The 22009-nt window shown below is 39.0% G+C and overlaps 1 protein-coding gene and 1 long non-coding RNA gene across 3 annotated transcripts in view; one reads left to right on the forward strand and one right to left on the reverse strand.

Moving 5' to 3' along the window:
* slc7a11 (solute carrier family 7 member 11) overlaps positions 1 to 22009 on the reverse strand; it is a 158624-nt gene that overhangs the window by 24926 nt on the left and 111689 nt on the right. For both annotated transcript variants that reach the window (XM_069925388.1, XM_069925389.1), the window contains exons 7-8: positions 8695 to 8818; positions 3205 to 3308 (exon numbers count right to left, since the gene is read on the reverse strand). In XM_069925388.1, coding sequence (XP_069781489.1) covers positions 3205 to 3308; positions 8695 to 8818 — 228 coding nt within the window. The remainder of the gene's footprint in view (positions 1 to 3204; positions 3309 to 8694; positions 8819 to 22009) is intronic.
* Positions 1 to 22009, forward strand: part of LOC138757682 (uncharacterized) — a 35233-nt gene that overhangs the window by 4815 nt on the left and 8409 nt on the right. The window contains exon 2 of the long non-coding RNA XR_011353810.1: positions 21667 to 21722. This is a non-coding gene — a long non-coding RNA (uncharacterized lncRNA). The remainder of the gene's footprint in view (positions 1 to 21666; positions 21723 to 22009) is intronic.

A 22009-nucleotide genomic window follows, 5' to 3' on the forward strand; every position in this document is an offset into this window, starting at 1 on the left:
TAACATAAATCTCAACTGGGAAGATGCCAAAGAAAGTTGAATCTATCCGTTTGGTTTTGAAATCTGTCAGCAGGCTCCAAGCCTTTCAAATTTAGGACCTCTATGCATGCACTGAATCATCATGAAGGAAATTAAGATTTGCTAAACTAAACCATTAGTAATGAAGTGACTTGGGCTTGTCAGTAAAATTTCAAATTCTTTCTCAGTGAAGTGATGCTTTTATCATTGCATCACCCATGAACTATATTTAACTAATCCAAATACTTCATTATCTAATATGTATTCAGTATTTCTGATGTCAGCTCAAAAAGAAGAAGCAGTTTGTTTATTTTTGTAGATTGTTAGGTGCATGAGGTCATTGATATGCAGTCATTTCAGATGAACAGAAGTATAAAAACAGATTCTTTGGTTTGAATTTACCTTGTTTTGCTAAGTAATGGTCCTTTACCTTGACATATTTTACATTACACTAATAGGCTGTCCATTTGTTTTTGTCAAGGAAGAAAAATTGTAAAGTGGCAGATTCATTTTTCACATAAAAGTAGCAGTGGTTATTGTTAATTAATATAGTCTGTTGCATCTGTGTACCTGCGCACAATTTAACACAATATTGTAAGCTTTAAACCATAGTAACAAGATACTTGTTTTTTGATTTTCATTCAGGGATGATGCAACTGATGCAACTACGGTCTCCAAAATGTCAATACACAATTAAACTACTTTGCTATTTTGACATCTATAAATTCAGAATATCCACATGTGTACTTTCAAACACAGAGTTTGGACTTCATTGGAAAGTTGAATCTATCCGTTTGGTTTTGAAATCTGTCAGCAGGCTCCAAGGCTTTCAAGTTTAGGACCTCTATGCATGCACTGAATCATCATGAAGGAAATTAAGATTTGCTAAACTAAACCATTAATAATGAAGTGACTTGGGCTTGTCAGTAAAATTTCAAATTCTTTCTCAGTGAAGTGATGCTTTTATCATTGCATCACCCATGAACTATATTTAACTAATCCAAATACTTCATTATCTAATATGTATTCAGTCTTTCTGATGTCAGCTCAAAAATATATTCTGAAAATGTTTGAATACTCACTTAGAATCTAGATACTGCATTTATAGAAATATATTTGTATATCTTTGCATAATAATTTGGCTCAGAGCAGGCTCAACTCATGAGCATTGAAAGATTAAACTCCGCAAGAAACCTTTTTTTGGCTGTGTAATCTGGGGTACTAGGTAGGCTTTCTTCACTTTTGTTAAAAAAAATGATTTTTTCATATCAAAACTGCAAGCCATCATTTTCCAGATTAGTATTTGTTTGTTTTTTTATTTGGCAGTGTGACTATAAGCCAACAGGTTTATCATTTGTTAGCACTGGTGTAAAATGGAAGAATGTTTTAAATAAACAATATTTTATTCAGGTTTACACTCCAAAAATCCCAAACATTTTAAATGTTATATGTTGCTACAATGAATGTAGTTTGATTTTAACAAACTTCTACCAATCTCCTGCACTCAGTAGATGGTGGATATCTGCTACCATCACTTTGGCTCTTTGAAATCATGGTTCCCTTAATTTTAATATAGATTTTTATTTCAAAATATTCAACACATAAATTACGTTTTCTAGGAAGACCAATGGTGTAACTGTATCGCAATTATCAAATTCATTTAAACACAATTTAGAAACCAAAAGAGCTCATTTATTGGAAGTTCACGCAAGGTCATGATGCAATAAAGCACTGGTCCTTGCCAATTATTTCCTTCTGCTTGAGTTTCCTGAACTTGACAACTGTCCTAACTGAAAGTATTCCACATGTAGATGGAGGTAGAATTTTAATATGACTCATATTGGAATCATTACATCGATGATGGTGGAATCAAAGCACAGGAACCGATAACAACTCTTATCTCAGAATGGTGTTTCACAGCGGTACTGGGCTAAGTTCCTGCTTGAAACTGATAAAATGACCTATCCAGGAGCTTCACAAATATTCAGTCAAACATGGAGTCTTGGACTTAATTGGAAAACCAAATCTGCTAGATTGTTTTCCAAATCTGTCAGTAGGTTCAAGGCTTGCTATTAACACAATGTACATGTGAAGGTCCTGGACTTGGAGTTACTGACGGATGCCAAAGCCAAACCAACAGATTTGACTTTCCAATGAAGTCTAGTTTGACAATTTATGTGTGGAGCTCATGGCCTTCCTAATGTTAAGAGTTAAGATTCCAGTAGTTTGCAATAGGACAGTCGGTTTCCGACAGCCAATATTTATTTACAATTTTATGACCTTGGTATTCAATGAAACCAATATTTTAACAACAAATAGAGCAGAACCAGCAGTGTGGAAATAATACAATTAATTGCTATTGGGCAAGTAATAGCAAGAGAATGTGAACCATTTAATCACCATTGGTTTAATCACATTGGTTTAACCCCTGACTTTAAGTTGATTCTTTGCCTGGCATTTTAGCTTCTCCCATTATGTTGGAGAATCACATCTTGGATCCTGGTTAGATTAACTAAAGGATTAAAAACTCCATTGATTTCAATGAGGCTTGTAATTCTTTTCATTAGGAGCCAAAGGCGAAGTTGAGTTTATTTCTCCACTAATTCCCTTTACATTAATATTTCATTTAATTCTGCTGATACTTAATCAGGTTTTAGTCCATTCTATATTTAAAAAAAAACATTTAGTGCTATTTACTTGTAGTTTTTAAAAAGCTGACAAAATTGCACTCAGTTTTTACAGCTGGCAAAGGTGTTTGCAAGCTTTGCTGATAGTCAAAGCTTTCAGGCCTATTTCAAGTGGGGTTTCTTTATAATGGTGACAGAAGACATGCTTCACTGAGAGCATCTTGTTGGAATTTGGGATGCTTCAAGGTACCACAGCAGCTATCTGCAGCTGAATTGCCTGTGAACCTGTACTGGGGGGGTGGGGGGCGGGGGGGGTGGGGAGATGGAGATACCATGCCCACTAATTCTCAGAGTGAGAACCACAGTCAGCAAGCTCTCACCCATAATTTTCCAGCTATGCTACTGTGGAACATGCATTAATCCCTATTACTTTAAAGGATGCATATTGTGATAGGTCCTGACTTGGTGCATCTATTTGGGAACATCAAGGTGCCCTGATTCCCATGTTAAATTGATTTGTTGGTCCCAATGATCTAAATTAAAATAACTGGATTCTTACCTGGCAACTGCAAAAATCCCTCCATTCATGGAGCCAAAGCAGGAAAGAGCTACAAAAATTGGCACAGCTACAGAAAATTTTCCCATCAGCCGCTCTGCAAAGGTCTAATCAATCAGACTGCAGTTAAAATCAATTTTGCACAGTTTTTAATTATTCTAACAATCACAGTTGCAATCAGAAGATATTTTTTCTTATAAAAAGGAACAAGAAAAAAAATAAGCCACAAACATAATTTAAGAATAAAAAACAGGATAATGAATTTCTTTGGTGGAGACCTCAATCGCCCACAGCAACTCTGGCAGGACACCTGTGCAACCCTAACCCCACCCCACTCCTCCCACCCTCAATAAAAAAAGAAAATGGTTAAAAGCAAGTGACCAAAACTTTTAGCAAGGTTCCCCCTTATTTTGTAAAGATTAGTCAATAAGATTATGGGGTCAATCTTCTGTGACCACCTCAGGCTATGTGGCTAGCTTCAAAATAATGGAGGTGGGTAGGGGGATTCTTTATGCATAAGCTCTTCAGTGGGGTGTCTTCTTCCTTTGGCTTGGCTTCGCGGACGAAGATTTATGGAGGGGGTAAAAAAGTCCACGTCAGCTGCAGGCTCGTTTGTGGCTGACCAGTCCGATGCGGGACAGGCAGACACGATTGCAGCGGTTGCAAGGGAAAATTGGTTGGTTGGGGTTGGGTGTTGGGTTTTTCCTCCTTTGCCTTTTGTCAGTGAGGTGGGCTCTGCGGTCTTCTTCAAAGGAGGCTGCTGCCCGCCAAACTGTGAGGCGCCAAGATGCACGGTTTGAGGCGTTATCAGCCCACTGGCGGTGGTCAATGTGGCAGGCACCAAGAGATTTCTTTAGGCAGTCCTTGTACCTTTTCTTTGGTGCACCTCTGTCACGGTGGCCAGTGGAGAGCTCGCCATATAATACGATCTTGGGAAGGCGATGGTCCTCCATTCTGGAGACGTGACCCATCCAGAAATGGGGGTGTGGTTCTCTGTTAAACCAGTGTGTGTGGGGAATGAGTATTTTAATAACCCCCATTTCTGAGATCATACCACTTTCTCTACCACCTCCTGTACAGAATCCACAAAAAAAATCCCCTATATATGTAGAATTGCAAAAAAAAAGCAAAGCTTAACCCTTAGTAAAAGTTAATAAACTGATCTATGGTATACATTGGGCATGAAATCTCAGCAAGTCACGAATGGGAGATGTATTGTCATAACAAATACCTGTATACACTGATCTGAATTCTTTTGCAGAAAATAACAACATTGCAATACAAGAATTTATTGTTCAACTAAAATTCTCATTGAGAACTTGCTGGTGACTTAAAATGAATAAATCTTAATGCCATGAGGGAGGATTTTGACATCCCAAAGCAATATATTTTCAGGTCTTTTTGACCTGAAATTATACTGCTTAAGCCACATCATTGGGATCTCATAGATTTAGCATCTATGCGTTGGGGACATATCTCACCTCACTCCTGGAATTCAATTCATTTGTCCATCTTATAGGTAAGTTTGTATTTGAGAGCTTTTCTCAAACTGAGCATTAAAAACAGATAATTGGTGCATTGACACCTTTTGATAACATTGTTGACACAACTTTTGTTACCCTGCTTATCTACCCAGAGGCACTGTCAGAGTTTCTCACAGATGACCTGAATAGATCCAAAAAATAGCTCATCACCAACTAGTGAGGGTAGATGTGGATGGACAATGAATAATGGCATTTAATCTTATAAATTATTAAAATGGTTGAAATAATCACTTGAATGATGGATTAATTAACATACCTTTATAAATGCAAGGACACTATCTTTCTTTTCTAGATTATCTCTCCTCTTCTAAAGGTATTAAACCTTTTTAGAACCTTTCCAATATCTCACATATTACCACCATTCATTGTGATACTTGACAGGAAATGTTTACTATCTATTCAACAATATTCACAGCAAAATATGCTCTTACTCTTATATGATGGCCCTCATGCATTTGGTAACAAATGTGGGTTAGACTGTGAATCTTGACAGATTTCCCTTGAGCCATTAGGATCATCTCACCAAACAGGAATTAAAGATCAGTCCAGATCCCAATCTGCTTAATTAACTGATCTACTTAGTGGCAAAATTCTTTAGACTAGTGATGAGCTTTGTCAGTTTTTTGCTTATTTAAATATTCTGGTTCAACTCCACATGAATGAAGTTCATAGAATTTGCACTTCCCTACCATAAATATTTAAACATCATTGCATATGTCTATTAAGCATTGCATAGAATTAGAGCTATACAGCATGGTAACAATCCTTTCTGCCCAACTCAATTGGAGCTTGTCCCATTTGCCCGCAAACCCTTTTTCTATCCCCTTCATGTCTCTGATTCTTTTGGAGAAGAAGAACCATAGAAGGAGGCTATTTGACCCTATTTGAGTCTATGTTGACTCTTAGAGATTTGCTATCAATTGCAATTCCACTTTTATTTCTCTCCCACATGTTTATGAACATATCCATGATTTTCTTACTGACACCAGGGATAATTTACAATGTCAAATAACCCAACAAGGTGAGAAGTGAACTATCAGGTGCTCACGTGGAACATAGTACAGTACAGTTCAGAAACAGGCCCTTTGACCTATGAAGTCTGAACCAAATATACTGCAAAGTAAAACTAAACCTCGGTTGCTTGTGCATGACACAGATCCCTCTATTCTCCGCATATTCTTGTGTCTATCCAGAAGCATCTTAAACATTGGTATCATATTTGATTCCACCACTGCCCCTGATAGCCCATCCCAGGCATCTACTACTCTCTGGAGAAAAAGTCTTGCAGCACAGCACTGTTCCTTTAAACTTTTCCCTTCTTTTTAAGGGGATATTTTTATGCTTTGAAAAAATATTCTGACTTTCTACCCATCTTGGTATAGCTTTGTGGCCTCCCCTCATCCTACGATGCTCTGGAGAAAACAACTCAAGGTTGTCCAATTTCCATTAGAGCTCATGCTCTCGAATCCAGACAGCATCCTGATAAAATTCTTCTCTACCCTTTCCAAAGCCTCTACACCCTTCCTGTAATGGTGTGACCAAAATTTCACACCATGCTCCAAGTGCAGCCTAACCAAAGTTTTATATAGGTGCAACATCTTCCTTACTTTTATACTGTCTCTTTATAACGCAGTTAAATTCATATAGAGAGCAGGGATGAAGGAAATTAATTCTATTTCTTTACATTATGCACCTGATCTAGACAATTTCGGTCCTGCCACTAGATACAAATATATATCTTTCATTTTGATGAGATCATCATTTGTGTATACAAATAAAAATAAATCACCTTCCAATCCAAGTAAAATACTAATGAAAATGTTGAACTTTATTGTTTTGACAGGTGTATGATCTTCTGGTGAAGTCAGTAACTGCTTATTGTAAAATCAATTGCCTGGGAAGTATGCAGCAGTGATTTTCCTTTAGGCTTTCTTCAACTTGGCACTTCCCCTTCATAATGATGGTCTTGATTTTGGAGGTCACAGGGATTAGGTTTACATTCAGATAAAGACAGGGTCTGTATGTTATTTAACACCAATATAAAGATATTGCTTGATAAAACCTGTCAGAGGGTGGTAGGTGCTTGGGATGGCCTGTCAGGAGCAGTGGTGGAAACAGATACGAGAGAAATTTTTAAGATGCTTCCGGATGGACACATGAATATTCAGGGAATGGAGGGATCTATGCAGCAGATCTATGCACCACTGGGTGATGCATAATGGGAAGATCTTACGACTGGTGGGACTGCAGGTTGAGATCGGTCGGAACAGAGGACATAACAAGGAGGGTGGTCTCTGGAGAGCCAGTGGATGTGGTGTACTTGAACTTTCAGAAAGCCTTCGATAAAGTCCCACACAGGAGGCTAGTTAGCAAAATCAAGGAGCATGGTATCGGGGGTAGGGTGCTGTCATGGATAGATAGTTGGTTGAGAAATAGGAAATAAAGGGTTGGGATAAACGGGTCATTATCTGGATGGCAGAATGTGACAAGTGGGGTCCCGCAGGGGTCGGTGTTGTGCCCTCAGTTGTTTATCATTTCTGTAAATGATTTGGATGAGGGGATTAATAACTACATATGCAAATTCACAGATGACACTAAACTGGGTGGTAGTGTAAAGTGCGAGGAAGATGTCAGGAAATTGCAAGGGGACGGACAGGTTAGGGGAATGGGCGGAAAAATGGCAGATGAAATTTAATGTGAGAAAATGCGAGGTTGTCCATTTTGGAGGCAGAAACAAGGGAGCAGAATATTATTTAAATGATGTTAAGCTAGGGAGTGGGGTAATGTAAAGGGATCTGGGCATACTTGTTCACCAGTCATTGAAAACTAGCATGCAGGTTCAGCAAGCGGTGAAGAAGGCTTTCATAAAGAGGGGATTGGAGTATAGGAGTAGAGAAGCCCTCCTGCAGTTGTACAAGGCCCAGGTGAGACCTCACCTGGAGTATTGTGTCCAATTCTGGTCCCCATATTTAAGAAAGGACATTCTTGATATAGAGGGAGTGCAGCACAGATCTACAAGGTTAGTTCCCGGGATGGCAGGATTGTCATATGCAGAAAGGATAGAAAGACTTGGATTTCATGCAATGGAGTTTAGAAGGATGTGGGGGGACATGATTGAGGTATTTAGGATTATCAAAGGGCTTAACAGGATGAAATCAGAGCATATGTTCCCAATAATGGGTGAGACTAGGACTAGAGGGCATAGTTTAAGAATACAGGGAAAGCCATTTAACACAGAAATGAGGAGAATTTTTTTTTTTTACCCAGAGAATTGTGGATCTGTGGAATGCATTCCCATAGAAGGTAGTGGGGACAGATCGTTGGATAGATTTAAGAGAGAGTTGGATAATGCTCTTGTGGGCAGGGGAGTAAAGGTTTATGAGGATAAGGCTGGGATTGGTTATTGAAAGGGAAAGATCAGCCATGATCCGATAACTGGCGGTGCTGGCTTGAAGGGCCAATTGGCCTACTCCAGCACCTATTGTCTATTGTCTATAATCATAGGAAAATCTTTGACAGTTTCTGGGACATTCATGAAGACTATAAGCCAGCATTTTTTCCTCAAACTGACCTACTGTTCAGGATACAATCTAAATGCCCGATCAGTGTTTTGACTGCATTAAAACCATGTGGTCATGAAGGCTGGCATTAAAATATTCTTTTCACTTGTTATCTGCAAAGGCTAAGACTGATCAACATAAAGGACTAAATAATCTGTGTTTTAGAGAGATATATTTCATTTGTTTGCAAATTACTGTACCAAGAAAATACATGTCAATAAAGCCTCAGTTTAATAAGCCAAATTTCTATATGTATCTGCTTAAATAGAACTCCAGGTGAGTGCAGGCAATGTAATATATTTATAAACTGAAATGTATCATGTATTAGAAAATATTTTTAGGCATTTTTTTTGCATTTAATTTAATCAGTTAAACTTTATATTCCTTACCACAGCTACTGCTTCAGAGGCTAAAAGTTCTTCGGGACTCATCACAGTAAAATAGGCTACATTGGTTAAAACGTAGCCAACTGTGACAACCGCCATAGAAATGCAGATAGCAAGAGGGATATTTCTGCAAGAAAAATATAGTTTGATATTATTTTAACTGAATACTCTAAAGTCGTATTATACAAAGCCTATATGCTTTGTTAATTAAACATTGTTATTTGCAAAAGACACTATAATGCATATAATTAAATATCCTGTACACAAAAGATCATTGTTATTGATTCTTTTTCATTATATCATATAACATTAATTGCTCCATAATAGAATGATGGTTCTGCTTTGTTATTTTTTCCCTTTCAATTATATTTTAATTATTATGTTTTCAGAAATGCTGGAATTGGTGTGTTCAGTTGCTTCATAATCATATTATTTTTGTTAATTTACATAATAACCATGTGAATTCAATTGTGTTCTCAAAATTTTGCACATTTGTATTGTTTTCATTCTTGTGATTCTGTGTGCTTTAAGCTTATTCAGCTGTACAATATGTGTTTCATGGGCAGCGCAGTTAATGCAATTAAAGTGCCAGTGCTTGGGTTCAAATCTCGCGCTCTCTTTAAGCAGATTGTACATTTTCCATGTGTATGCGTGGGTTTCCTATGGGTGTTCTGGTTTCTTCCCACATTTCAAAAACACAAGGGGACAGTAGGTTAATTGGTGTAGTTAAGGGGATGGGGCTCATGGGCTAGAAGGGCCTGTTACCACCTGTATGTCTTGATTTATGCATTCAATTGGTCTATAACCATCATGTGTACTCAATTTTATTCAGTTTATCTATTGTAATGCATTTCAATAATTGTCATAGATTGTTATATGATTTTATTGATGGGTTTGGTTTAATCAAATACATGTTTACCAGTAGCAGCATGCTAATTTATTTCCTTCTATTCACTTGTACCTTCCTAGGAGACAATGAGTCAATTGATTTCTTTGTTCAGCTTGCTCAATATTTCAGAGATGTATGTACTACTGATGTGACCTGAGTAGTTTTCTCAAACACAAATATAAGATTGTTTCTCTGTGTATCCCAGAGAATGAAGATTCCCAATGCTTATAGGTATGCTATGCATTCCCTCAATTGATGAAGCATAACAATTCTATTATGTTGAATAGTTGACTATCCATTATAACAAATTCCATCTTTTATTTAGTGCAAACATATTCTTTTACACTTTTGACAGAGCACAATATTTCAGTAATTGCAGCTTAGAACTGGCACTCAAATTGTGAAAATTTTCAGATATTCAGCTTGAAGCTTCCCATATGTAATTAGCAATGCAAAATTTGGAAGTCCAAGTTATTGCACTAAATTGACTTAGAACAAAAGTCTTGACAAGATTCAATTGTGGATCACAATACACAGATCAACGACACTGACTCCGTATGCACAAGAGACCTTGTAAGACCTCAAGCACCTTGTAGCTTCAGTCTCTGTTCCTGGAAACTCCTGTCAACTTTTGACCTTTGGACAGCCTGCAAATTGTTTTTAATATTTTTCACTATCAAATATATTATTCAAACAGATTTAACTAATTAAAATATAATATTAAGTGCACATATTTTAAGAATGTTATGTCATCATCTACAGTAGAATAGTTGGTAAACATGCAATCTTTACACCAAGAACCCTGGTATGAAGTTGAGAACAGGATATAATTGCCAAATTTAACAACTTTCCTTCTGTTTATAACATCTACTTTAAGTCTGTATCTATAAAAGAGGTCTAGTCATATAAAAGTGTTGCCGAGCTCAAATTAGTTCAAGTTTTTGTCACGTATATCAAGGTACAATGAAAAAAATCATTTTGCAGGCAATCCAGTTTCAGACTTTCCATAAATAACAAGATGTACAAATAAATGGGTGAATTGACCTGGAGGTGTCAGGAAATTCGTAGATGGTATTGCTGTCTTACCGAGCCACACTGTCGTAAGTGTAAAATCACATGAAGTGAAGCACGAATTGCATATTATGGGCAGGATTAGTGTACCATGACACAAATGACACCCACTTTGATAATCAGGATAATCTGAAAAAAATCATCACACCTAAACTGAAATGGGAAATGGTTCTCAGATAATTTAAAATGTCAAGCAAGTCACCATGCATTGCATGTTAAAGATAAGATAATGTTTCTCCAGGCCCAAGAAGCAGATTTACATAGATATAAGTTAATATTAAGACATATAAAATAAAAGTCCCCGGTACACTACCCACCTATGTTCTTGGAATTCAGGAGCCTGATGGCTTTGAGGAAAAAAAACTGTTGTCCAATCTGGAAATTAGGACCCAAATGTTACGGTTCCTCCTACCAGATGGCAGAAGTGGGAAAAGTTTACGGGAGGGGTGTGTGAAGACCTTCATATTTATTGCTTTCCGTGTGTATTATGCGTTGTAGATGTCTGTCATGGTAGGAAAAGAGACCCCAATGATCGTTTTAGCTGACTTCACTATCCTCTGCAGGGTCTTACGGTCTGAGGTGGTACAGCTTTCAAACCAGGTGGTGATGCAATTGCTCAGGATGCTCTCAATACATCCATTGTAGAATGTAGTGAGGATGGAGGGTGGGAGACAAACTTAGCCTTTGCAGGAAGTAGAGGCGCTGCTGGGTTTCTTCACAATGGAGCTGGTGTTAATGGACCAGGTGAGATTCTCTGCCAAGTACACACCAAGAAACTTGATACTCTTGACAACCTCAAGAGTAGAGCCATCAATGGTCAACAGAGAGTAATCCCCCTGGGCCCTTCTGAAGTTGACAACCATTTTTTTTTGGTTTAGATTCCCATTGTTAGCTCTGCTCCAGTCCTGACTGCACCTATTCTCTGTATGCTAACTCATCATTCTTACTACGCAGGCCCATCACAGTTGAGTTGTCAGCAAACTTGATGATGTGGTTCAAGGTGTGTTTTGCTGCTCAGTCATGAGTAAGCAGAATGAACAGCATGGACTAAGCCCACAGACCTGGGGAGGACCCTGTGCTCAATGTGATGGTCTTGGAAGTCCTGTTTCCGATCTGGACTGTCTGAAGTCTCCCCGACAAGGTCAAGAATCCAATTGCAGAGGGACCCAGCAGGCTCAATGTCCTTATTAGGTACTGAGATATGATTGTGTTGAATGCCAAACTGAAGTCAATAAACAGCATTCTTCAGTGCAACTGAGGATTGGAGCCTTTGCAAAGTTCTCAGTTGGTAAGAATTCTTTCAGCCTGATGAGGATTCTGTATCAGCCTAAAAATCTCACCATGACATAACTCCTTAATAAGGGATAGCAGCAGAAGCTGAATCTTCACACTTCTGTTCCCTATCACTAGAAAATGACAGTCACCAGCCATTCATTAATTCTTGTTTGGTTTCCAGTCTAATTATACTTCACCCAACATCTGACTCCACAATCCATCACAAAGGTTGGGGCTGAATTGTATGGTTAGCTTCCTGCTGGGAAGATGTGAAGAAAAAGAAACAGCTGTAGGTTTTCTGCCTGCCAGACTTAAAGGGCACATAAAGACCTGCTGGCAAAAGATGACAAGGTGCATAATATTCCCTATTGAGCCTTAACTAATTGACTATTAATCACATATGGTTCCAATTCAATAATTGTATTTTCTAAGCTCCAAATGAATTCTTCATTATCTAAATGTCAACAATTAAGTTGCAACAAACACTCCCACTGCATGAATTATTCTGTGGCATATACAGATAATTATATTCAAGGTTGTCATGACAGCCAGCTCTTTAAAATTTCATTGTCAATGGATCAGGCATAATCACAATATGCCACAAATACAAACACTGATCAAATCAATTGTTTGAAGGAAAAGTACTTCCATTCATGTTATGGAAAGTGAAGGCTTTTGTACTGAAATGCTTGCTAATCTGACAAAGGCATTGTCTGGGAAGGGATAGGATAAGAAAGAGAAAAGGAAATGAGAAAATATTCCTCTAGAAACTTTGACGTATTTGGTTTCACAACTGATATCGACTAATCTGCAGAGTCTTATATTTTTGTTTTGCCTTTTGTTCTTGGTTTGTGCTCACTGCCAACAAAGAATCAAGCTATTCTTGTCCTTTTTGGTAAAGTCAACTCAAAAATGGGCCATAGCAATAAATGTGAGGAAAAGCGAAACTTAACTTCCAAGACCATCACATTGAGCACAGGGTCCTCCCCAGGTCTGTGGGCTTAGTCCATGCTGTTCATTCTGCTTACTCATGACTGAGCAGCAAAACGCACCTTGAACCACATCATCAAGTTTGCTAACAACACAACTGTGATGGGCCTGAGTATTTCGTAACAGGCCCAAACCAGGTATTTTTAAGGCATTATTTCAAAGTTCAAGGCTTTGTTTATTGACATGTAATAATACATAAAAATGTAATATGCATTACAGACTTCAACTTTTATCTTCTGTAAGGCATACAAAGAGTCATTATGAGCAGAACCTGGCTGGTTCCCCTAACAATTCCCCAACAACCTACGGCTCCTAGAACGCTTCCACCAGCATTGTCTCCGCTCCATCCTCAACATCCATTGGAGCGCTTTCATCCCTAACGTCGAAGTACTCGAGATGGCAGAGGTCGACAGCATCGAGTCCACGCTGCTGAAGATCCAGCTGCGCTGGGTGGGTCATGTCTCCAGAATGGAGGACCGTCGCCTTCCCAAGATCGTGTTATATGGCGAGCTCTCCACTGGCCACTGTGACAGAGGTGCACCAAAGAAAAGGTACAAGGACTGCCTAAAGAAATCTCTTGGTGCCTGCCACATTGACCACCGCCAGTGGGCTGATATCGCCTCAAACCGTGCATCTTGGCGCCTCACAGTTTGGCGGGCAGCAACCTCCTTTGAAGAAGACCGCAGAGCCCACCTCACTGACAAAAGGCAAAGGAGGAAAAACCCAACACCCAACCCCAACCAACCAATTTTCCCCTGCAGCCGCTGCAACCGTGTCTGCCTGTCCCGCATCGGACTTGTCAGCCACAAACGAGCCTACAGCTGACGTGGACTTTTACCCCCTCCATAAATCTTCGTCCGCGAAGCCAAGCCAAAGAAAAAGAGAAAGAGAAGCAAAAGAGAGATCTTTCAGAGACATGAATGCCCATGGATTCACCTCTAGCTCTTTGCGGCTATTTATAACAAAAGGTTTGAGCACTTTGGATCCAAGATGAATGTGCAAATTGGTGACAAAATTAGCTTGGTGGTAGAAGGCAGAGGGTGATAGTGGAGGGTTGTTTTTCTTAGATTGGAGGTCTGTGGCAATGGTTTTTGTCTACTATGTTAATGTTTGCCTTCTATATTGATGACTTGGATAAGAATGCAGGTGGCATGATCAGTACATTTACAGATGATATCAAAATTGTAGATAAGTGAACAGTGAAGAAGGTTATCTAAGGATACAACAGGATGCAGATTGACTGGCAAAGTGATGTATTTTGGGAGGACATACGCAGTGAATGACAAGGCCCTGGGAAGTGTTATTGAACAGAGAGATCTTGGAGTATGTACATGGTTCCCTGAAAGTGGAAACTCAAGATGATAGGCTGGTGATGAAGATGTATGGTAAGCCTGTCTTCAGTGGCTGCCATTTTAAGTATAAGAAACAGAACACAATCTACATATCCATACATTAAACTATAAGAAAGCTGTGAACAAACTAGACGTGATGCAGAAAAGATTCACAAAGATGTCTCCATTTATCACTCTTTTCTCCAGGCTTTAGATACACCCGCCCATTTTTTTCCCTCTCTTTAAATATCTCTACCTATCACCCACCAATCATTATCTCCCAACTCCAAACCCTCTCTCTTTCCTAACCTTTATCTCCCTCCTAAGATGGCTCCATTGATTGTTTTCCAGCTGCTACTTCATCCTTCCCTCTCAATTGTTTATGCAGGCTATTTCCTGTACTTTCAATGTTGTTGCAAGATCTCCACCCATAAAATCGACCATCCTTTTCCCTCCACAGATGCTGCTTGACCCAATGAATTCCCCTAGACTGTCTTTTGCTTCCCAATGTCATTAATATCTTGGTTAAATAACTTATCTGGAGAGATCATTTTAGGATGATTCTGTTTGCCCTGGAGAGAACGAGGCTGAGAAATGATTGACAGAGGTATATAAAATAATGAGTCGTAGATAGAGCAAATAGACTATATCTGTTTCTCATGCTAGGGATATCAAAAACTAGAGATGTAAGGAAAGAGGCAGGAGGTCCAAAAGAGATCAGAGGTCTAAGTTTTTCTCACAAAGAGGAGTTGGCATCAGGAATGGGCTAGCACAAGTGGTGGTGGAAGTAGGAATCGTAGCCATATTTGAAGTAATTGAGAGAGCATGTCATAGGGGAATATGGAATTAGTCCAGAAGACAAAAGAGCTATTCAGAAGAAAGCTATTCAGCCCATCGAGCCATCCCAACGTTCTATCATGAGATGATCCATTCTCCCAATGCATTCTCCCCATCACCTTTGATACCCCGACTATCCAGATACCTATAGATCTCTGCCTTAAATACAACCATTGACTTGGCTTCTACAGCTACCCATGATGGCAAATGCCAGAGGTTTACTATTCACTGGCTAAAGAAATTTTTCTGAATCTCTGGTTTAAATGGCTAATCAAGAACCTATCAATTTCTGACTTAAATACAGACAATGACCTGGCCTCCCCAACCACCTGTGGCAACAAATACCATAGATTTACCAATCTCTGGGTGAAGAAATTCCAACATATTTCCATTCCAAGCAGAGGCTCTTCAATCCTGAAGTTGTGTCCTCTTGTCCTGAACTACCCTACCATGTGAAACAACTTTGTCACATCTACTCTCTCCAGGCCTTTCAAAATTCAAAATGCTTCTATGAGGTCCCCCTTCATACATCTGAACTCCCAGGAGTTCAGTCCAAGAGCTGTCAAATGTTCCTCATATGTTAATCCCTTTATTCCAGGAATCATTCTTGTAAATCTTTTATGAACTATCTCCAAAGCCAGCACATCCTTTCCTAAATAAGGAACCCAAAACTATACCCCATACTCCAAGTGAGGCTTCAACTGGTGCCTTACAAAGCATCAACATCACACCCCTGCACTTATATCCAATTCCTCTAGATATGAATGCCAAGGTTGTATTCATCTTCTTCATCACCAACCTAACCTGGGGGTTAAACTTTAGGGTGTCCTGCATCAGGACTCCCAAGTCCCTTTGCACCAATGAATTTTGAATTTTTGCCTCATCCAAAAAATAGTCTGCCCTTTTATTTATTCTACCAAAATGTATGATTGTACATTGTATGTAATTTTCCACTTCTTTACCAATTCTCCTAATCTGTGTAAATCTCTCTACAGCCTCTCCATTTCCTCCCCACTACCTTCCCTTTGATGTATCTTTGAATCATTAGACCATAAGACATAAGAGCAGAAATGGGTCATTTAGTCCATTGAGTCTGTCCGCCATTTAATCATGAGCTGATCTGTTCTCCCACTCAGCCCCTTTGCTCACCTTCGTCCCATAACCTTGATGCCCTGGATAATCAAGAACCTATCAATTTCTGACTTAAATACAGCCAATGACCTGGCCTCCCCAACCTCCTGCGGCAACAAATACCATAGATTTACCAATCTCTGGGTGAAGAAATTCCAATATATTTCCATTCCAAGCAGAGGCCCTTCACTTCTGAAATTGTGGCCTGTTGTCCTGGACTCCCCAACCATGGGAAACAACCTTTCTACATCTACTCTGCCCACGCCTTTCAACATTTGAAATGTTTCAATGAGATCCTCCCCAAATTCAATGTGTTCAAACAAAACTGTCAAATGCTCCTCATATGATAATTTTTTCATTCCCAGAATCATCCTTGTGAACCTCTTCTGAACCCACACATATTTTCTTAAATGAGGAGCCCAAAACAGATCACAATAAGCAAGGTCTCACCAGTGCCTTATAAAGTGTCCACATTGCTTTCCTTCTCTTATCTTTATTTCCTCTTGAAATAAATGCCAGCATTGTATTTGCCTTTTCGCCATCATCTTCAAGCAACTTCATGGTATCCTGCAAAATGACTCCCAGATTCTTTTGCATTTGTGCATTTTCAATTTTCTCTTCATTTAAAAAGTAATCTGCCCATTTTTTTATACCAAAGTGCTTGACAATACACTTCATTTTCCACTCCTTCCCCCCTTTCTTCTAATCTGTCTAAATCTTTCTGGAGCTACCCTGTTTCCTCAACACTATCTGCTCCTCCACCAATCTTCATATGATCTACAAATTTGGCCATTAAGCCATTCATTCTCTAAGCCAAATCATTAATATAAAGCTCCATAATCTTCTATCTGAAATTCTGAAAACTGAAACCTCCAAAAACCAAATTTTTTTCCATGAATATCATTTGCATTCAAATGCAAAAGCTTGCACTTGGCACCAAACGTGACCTGACACGACCCACCCCTGTTCAGTGCTGTGTCTCAGTGGTCTTACCAGTCAGACGTGCTGAGAGCCTGAGGTCCCTACTCCTGCCTGGGAGCCTGAGACGACTTCTTCAATGGGGAAGGCCACAGGTCCCTGACACCTCCCAACCGCCGCCGCCGGTCCCCGACAACAGTCCCCGCTCCCGCCAGGAACCGAAGGTCCCTCCTCCTGCCCGGGAGCCTGATGACACTGGAAGAAGTCTTTAAAAAGACTCCAACCTGAAGATGATGGTCACCATATTTTCAGGTGTTTAGTTTAGTTTGAGCCAGTTTACGTTTGAAGTTTTACTCTATGTTTTACTTAAAAATAAAAAATATGCTAGTAATTTTGTGGTCTATCTTTATCTCACTTCATTTACCACCCACATCCCCCACCCCGTCCAGCGTGGCTGCAACAATCCCCTGCACGCACAGTGCCACCGTCGTATCCTGCCCAGAGCTGCTGTAACACCCCCACCGTCCAGCTCCTCCTGTCCAGAGATCCTTCTAGTTGGAGCATGTCTTTGTTTTGCATGAATTTGAAATCAGTGCAATTACTTAACATACCATTATTACTATTATTCTACTATCTGAAAAATTCCAAACAGTGTCTAATCCCAGGGGTTTCAGATAAAATATTTTATACCTGTACTACAAAAAAAGAAGCTGCCCCAACACCAACCCTGGTGAAACACCACTAGCAACTGGCAACCAGCAAGAATATGATCCCTATATCCTGACTCTTTGCTTCCTGTCAATCAGCCAATGCTCTACCCATGCTAGTATGTTTCCTGTTATTTCATGGGCATTTATCTTGTTCAATAGCCTCATGTGTGGCACCTGGTCAAAGGCCTTCTGAAAATCCAAATATACAACATCCACTGCATCTCCATTTCTAGCCTGTTGGTCACTTTTTCAAAGGATTCTAATGAGCTTGTCAAGCAAGATTCTCTTAAGAAAACCATTTTGGCTTTGGCCAACATTATTATCGTCATGTGCCTCGAAGTACTCTGTCGACACGACCTTGAGGCCCAAAGGGCCTTTACTGGGCTATGTTCTATGTAATCTGATTCTTGATAATTGACTCCAACATCTTCCCAACAACTAATGTCATCTAACCATTCTATAATTTCCTTCTGCTGCCTCCCTCCCTTCCTAAATAGTGGTTTGACTTTAGCGATTTTCCAGTTGTAAGGGACCATGAAAGATTATTATCGATGCCTCCACAATCTCTACCACTACTTCTTTCAGAACTCGAGGGTGTAATCCATCTGGTTGGGAGATGTAATCACCCTTAGACCATTCAGCTTTATGAGTATCTTCTCCCTTGAAACAGTAACTGCAATCACTTCCCTTCCCTGATATCCTTCGACATCTGGCACACTGCTAATGCCTTCAGCAGTGATGAAAAATACTTATTTTGTACCTCTGCCATCTTCTTGTCTCCTATTATTTTTTCTGCAGTGTCATTTTCTAATGGTCCAATATCTACTCTCACCTCTCTTTAACTCTTTATATACTTGAAGAAATTTTTTGTACCTCCTTTGATATGATTTGCTCACCCAATTTCATGCTTCATCTTTTCCCTCCTCTATCCTCCAACTAATATTTGCTTCCTCTTTTGCTTTTATGTTGACCTTACTTCTCTTGTCTGCCATAGTTATGACATACTTCCATTTGAATATTTCCTCTTTTTTGATATGTATTTATTCTGCAGCTTCCTCATTTCTTGGAGAAACTCCACCCATTGCTGCCCTGCCATCTTCCCTACTAGTGCCTTCTACCAATCTACATTGGCCAGTTTCTCTCTCATGCTTCTGTAATGGGGGATAGGAAAAGAGGGAAATGCTGTAATTTCTACACAATCGGATCTAAATGTACAAATAACCTTTAATAAAATCTAGAATGTGCACATTAATCGCGTGAATTGTTTGATTACAAATTTAGAACTGTGGAGCATAGGGGCAAATAAATGAAAAGTGTCTGTCCTAAACATTATGAAGGGTACTGTATATAAAGCACATTGCAAAATTTATAAAAACAGTGCAAGAAAAAAAGACAAAGTAAGGTGGTGTCTCTGGTTCATTGTTCATTCAGAAATCTGATGGCAGAGGGGAAGAAGGTTCAAACAGTAGCCTGCTTAAATAAACACCTGTTTCTGTTCTTTGCCTTTTGTCAGCCTTTTGCATTGCATCAGTTAGGGTCTGTGCTAAATGTTGAAAGTATTTCAAGACATTGCAGATGCCAGCATTAGATGCTACCTCAGGAGCCAGCTCTTAATGGGGCATAGCATAATAAATGTGGTACCCTTGCAGCTAATGGAGAACAGAGACTGTAAGATGTGGCCAGGAAGTTGGTTCTCACTGTGCTTGGGAGTGTTCTATGGTAAAGCCTTTCTGGTTAAAGTTTTAAAAAAATTTGGAGAAAATATTAAAACTTAAACTCCCACAGGATCTAATGTTCTTTTTATTAGGTAACATTAAAAAAGTTAGTATTAAATTACAATTAACTATATATCAAATTGATTTTTTATGATTGGCTTTAGATGTTTCTAGGAAATGCATAGCCCTCCCTTGGAAATCAGATATGGATTTAGGGATGGAGAGGTGGCATGCTGAATTATGTTCATGTATTTCCCTTGAGAAAATAACATAATTTATGTAATAAATATTACTTTTGCTTGAAAGTTCAAAATGTTGGTTTGAAGGTGTAAGAGACTCTTGAGGGCCCGTCCTGCTGGTAACCCTTAACTCTGTTATTATATGTATTGAATTAATAATTTTTATTGACATTCAATAAAAATTGTTTTTTCTCCTTTTCTTTTCTTTGATATTAGTGAGGATTAATGGGTGAGGGTGGGGAGGGAGGGAGTGATGAGGTTTTTTTTCTTTCTCATATATATGTACCACATGTATTTTTTCTATGTATACTTTTATTCAATATATATGTTTGGATTTGTTTTTTAAATTATTAAATAAAATGTTTTTAAAAAAGAGAGAATGGAAACTGTAATGATGAGGCAGGAGCAACAGTGTCCTCCCAGGGAGTTAGATGGACTTTGACAAACTAGGATCGGGCAGTCCGAACAGGGGAAATGTTCTTTGAGCACAGTGTGAAGGTGTCCTTGGTTGCCAGGGAGGTCTTGGCAATAAATAATACTAGTCTATAACATCTTGCATATTGTGGAAGCTCTCTGTAGGCTTAAGGAAAAGTGGATGGAGTCTTCAATATTGAGTATGGATTTTGCATGATACCCCCAAATGTATCAACAACTATGAAAGAGTGGCAAAAAACAGCATCAAACTGGAATGTTCTGAAAGCTAAGAAGCAGAAAGTGACCATGACCTAGATGCCCGGATACTGATACATGCCTGCGCATTGTACTTCAAGTTAAAGAAAGCTACAGATACTGATGGCAAAATATGTAAGGTGATTTTATTGGTACCTTGGTTCATGCTCAGCTTTCTTGGAAGCAGCATAGTTAGCACACCGATTAGCTCAACACTATTGCAGTGGAACGCTACTGCAATGCCAGCAACCCAAGTTAAAATCAGCCACTGTCTGTAAGGAGGTTGTACATTCTCCTTATGTCTGTGCTGTTTTCCGCTGGGTGCTCCAGTTTCCTCCCACCCTCCAAAAATGTTTGGGGTTTCTTGGTTAATTGGTGTATTGGGGCAGCATAGGGCTCATAAGCTGGAAGGGCTTATAAATAAATAAATAAATAGAATTTAATGAGCATTCGATAGGCAGAGAGTTATGTGTTACTGACAACACTGCTGTGCAAGAAACCTGGCGTGAATAACTGCCCTTCCTCCTGCTGGGGGCTGAAATGGTAAAATACAAAGGCTGGGGAGAACCATGCAGTCTAATGGGCTCTTTTGTCAACCGACCAATATTGGGGCCAGGTGATTGCTGCTCTTTACTTTAACAGTTAAAAAGATCTTTGAGACATTTTCTTCCATTAAAAATGGAACATATTTTTCCTTTGGGACATTTTCTTCTATACAAAGCCAATGGGCAATTTGTGGCCGCTGACATTTCTGCTAAGATTTGAGCTATGTTAGTTTCCGTGATTAATCTGAGGCAACAGCTCATTCATCTGTCATGAATCAAAAAGGTTTTGTTATGAATTTCAGATTGATTCCATTTATCCTTCAGGGTATTTTTTTACTTTTAAATGAACAAAATTGATTCATATAGATCTTTGACTAATTAAGAACTGGGGAATATTTTGTTTGACTGAGGTGGTGAAATGATACAAACTGCTGCCTCAAATGACGTGTATTGCAATCCTCATCTCTGATGCCCTCTGTCTAGATTGGTGGTGGATTAAGTAACCATTTACATTGCCCCCAATTTAGTCGGTGGCAGAATTTTTGGAAAAAATGATGGAATTGTGGGGTGAATAATTCACAGGAAAATTTAATAGGGAAATGCGATTGCTCAATGAGCCAGCTTTGACTCTAAAAGCTGAATGGATTTCTTCCAGGTCAAAAGAAGACATGAAAGTAAGGAAGTTTGGATTTCAAACTAAAGTGACAAATGGTAAGAAATTAATTCTATTTCTGTTTGCCTAGTTACAACACATGGTCTTGGATTGGAATGACTGATATTCATACCAAAGCCCACACAAAGGCTTCCCCAACCAATGTTGACATTGCATAAATAATCCATTGAGTCACAGGTGTAGGAGCAGGAAAGAAATCTGCTCTACAACCTCATTACAGCAATTATTTAGAATTAATTTAAAGTTGTACACAGCTAATAAATAATGGTTTGGTTGATTTTGAACAAAACCTTATTTTAAAATTTGGTACATTGAAATCCTCACA

The sequence above is a fragment of the Narcine bancroftii genome, chromosome 3 (genome assembly GCF_036971445.1).
Source record: "Narcine bancroftii isolate sNarBan1 chromosome 3, sNarBan1.hap1, whole genome shotgun sequence".
NCBI classification, from domain to species: Eukaryota; Metazoa; Chordata; class Chondrichthyes; order Torpediniformes; family Narcinidae; genus Narcine; species Narcine bancroftii.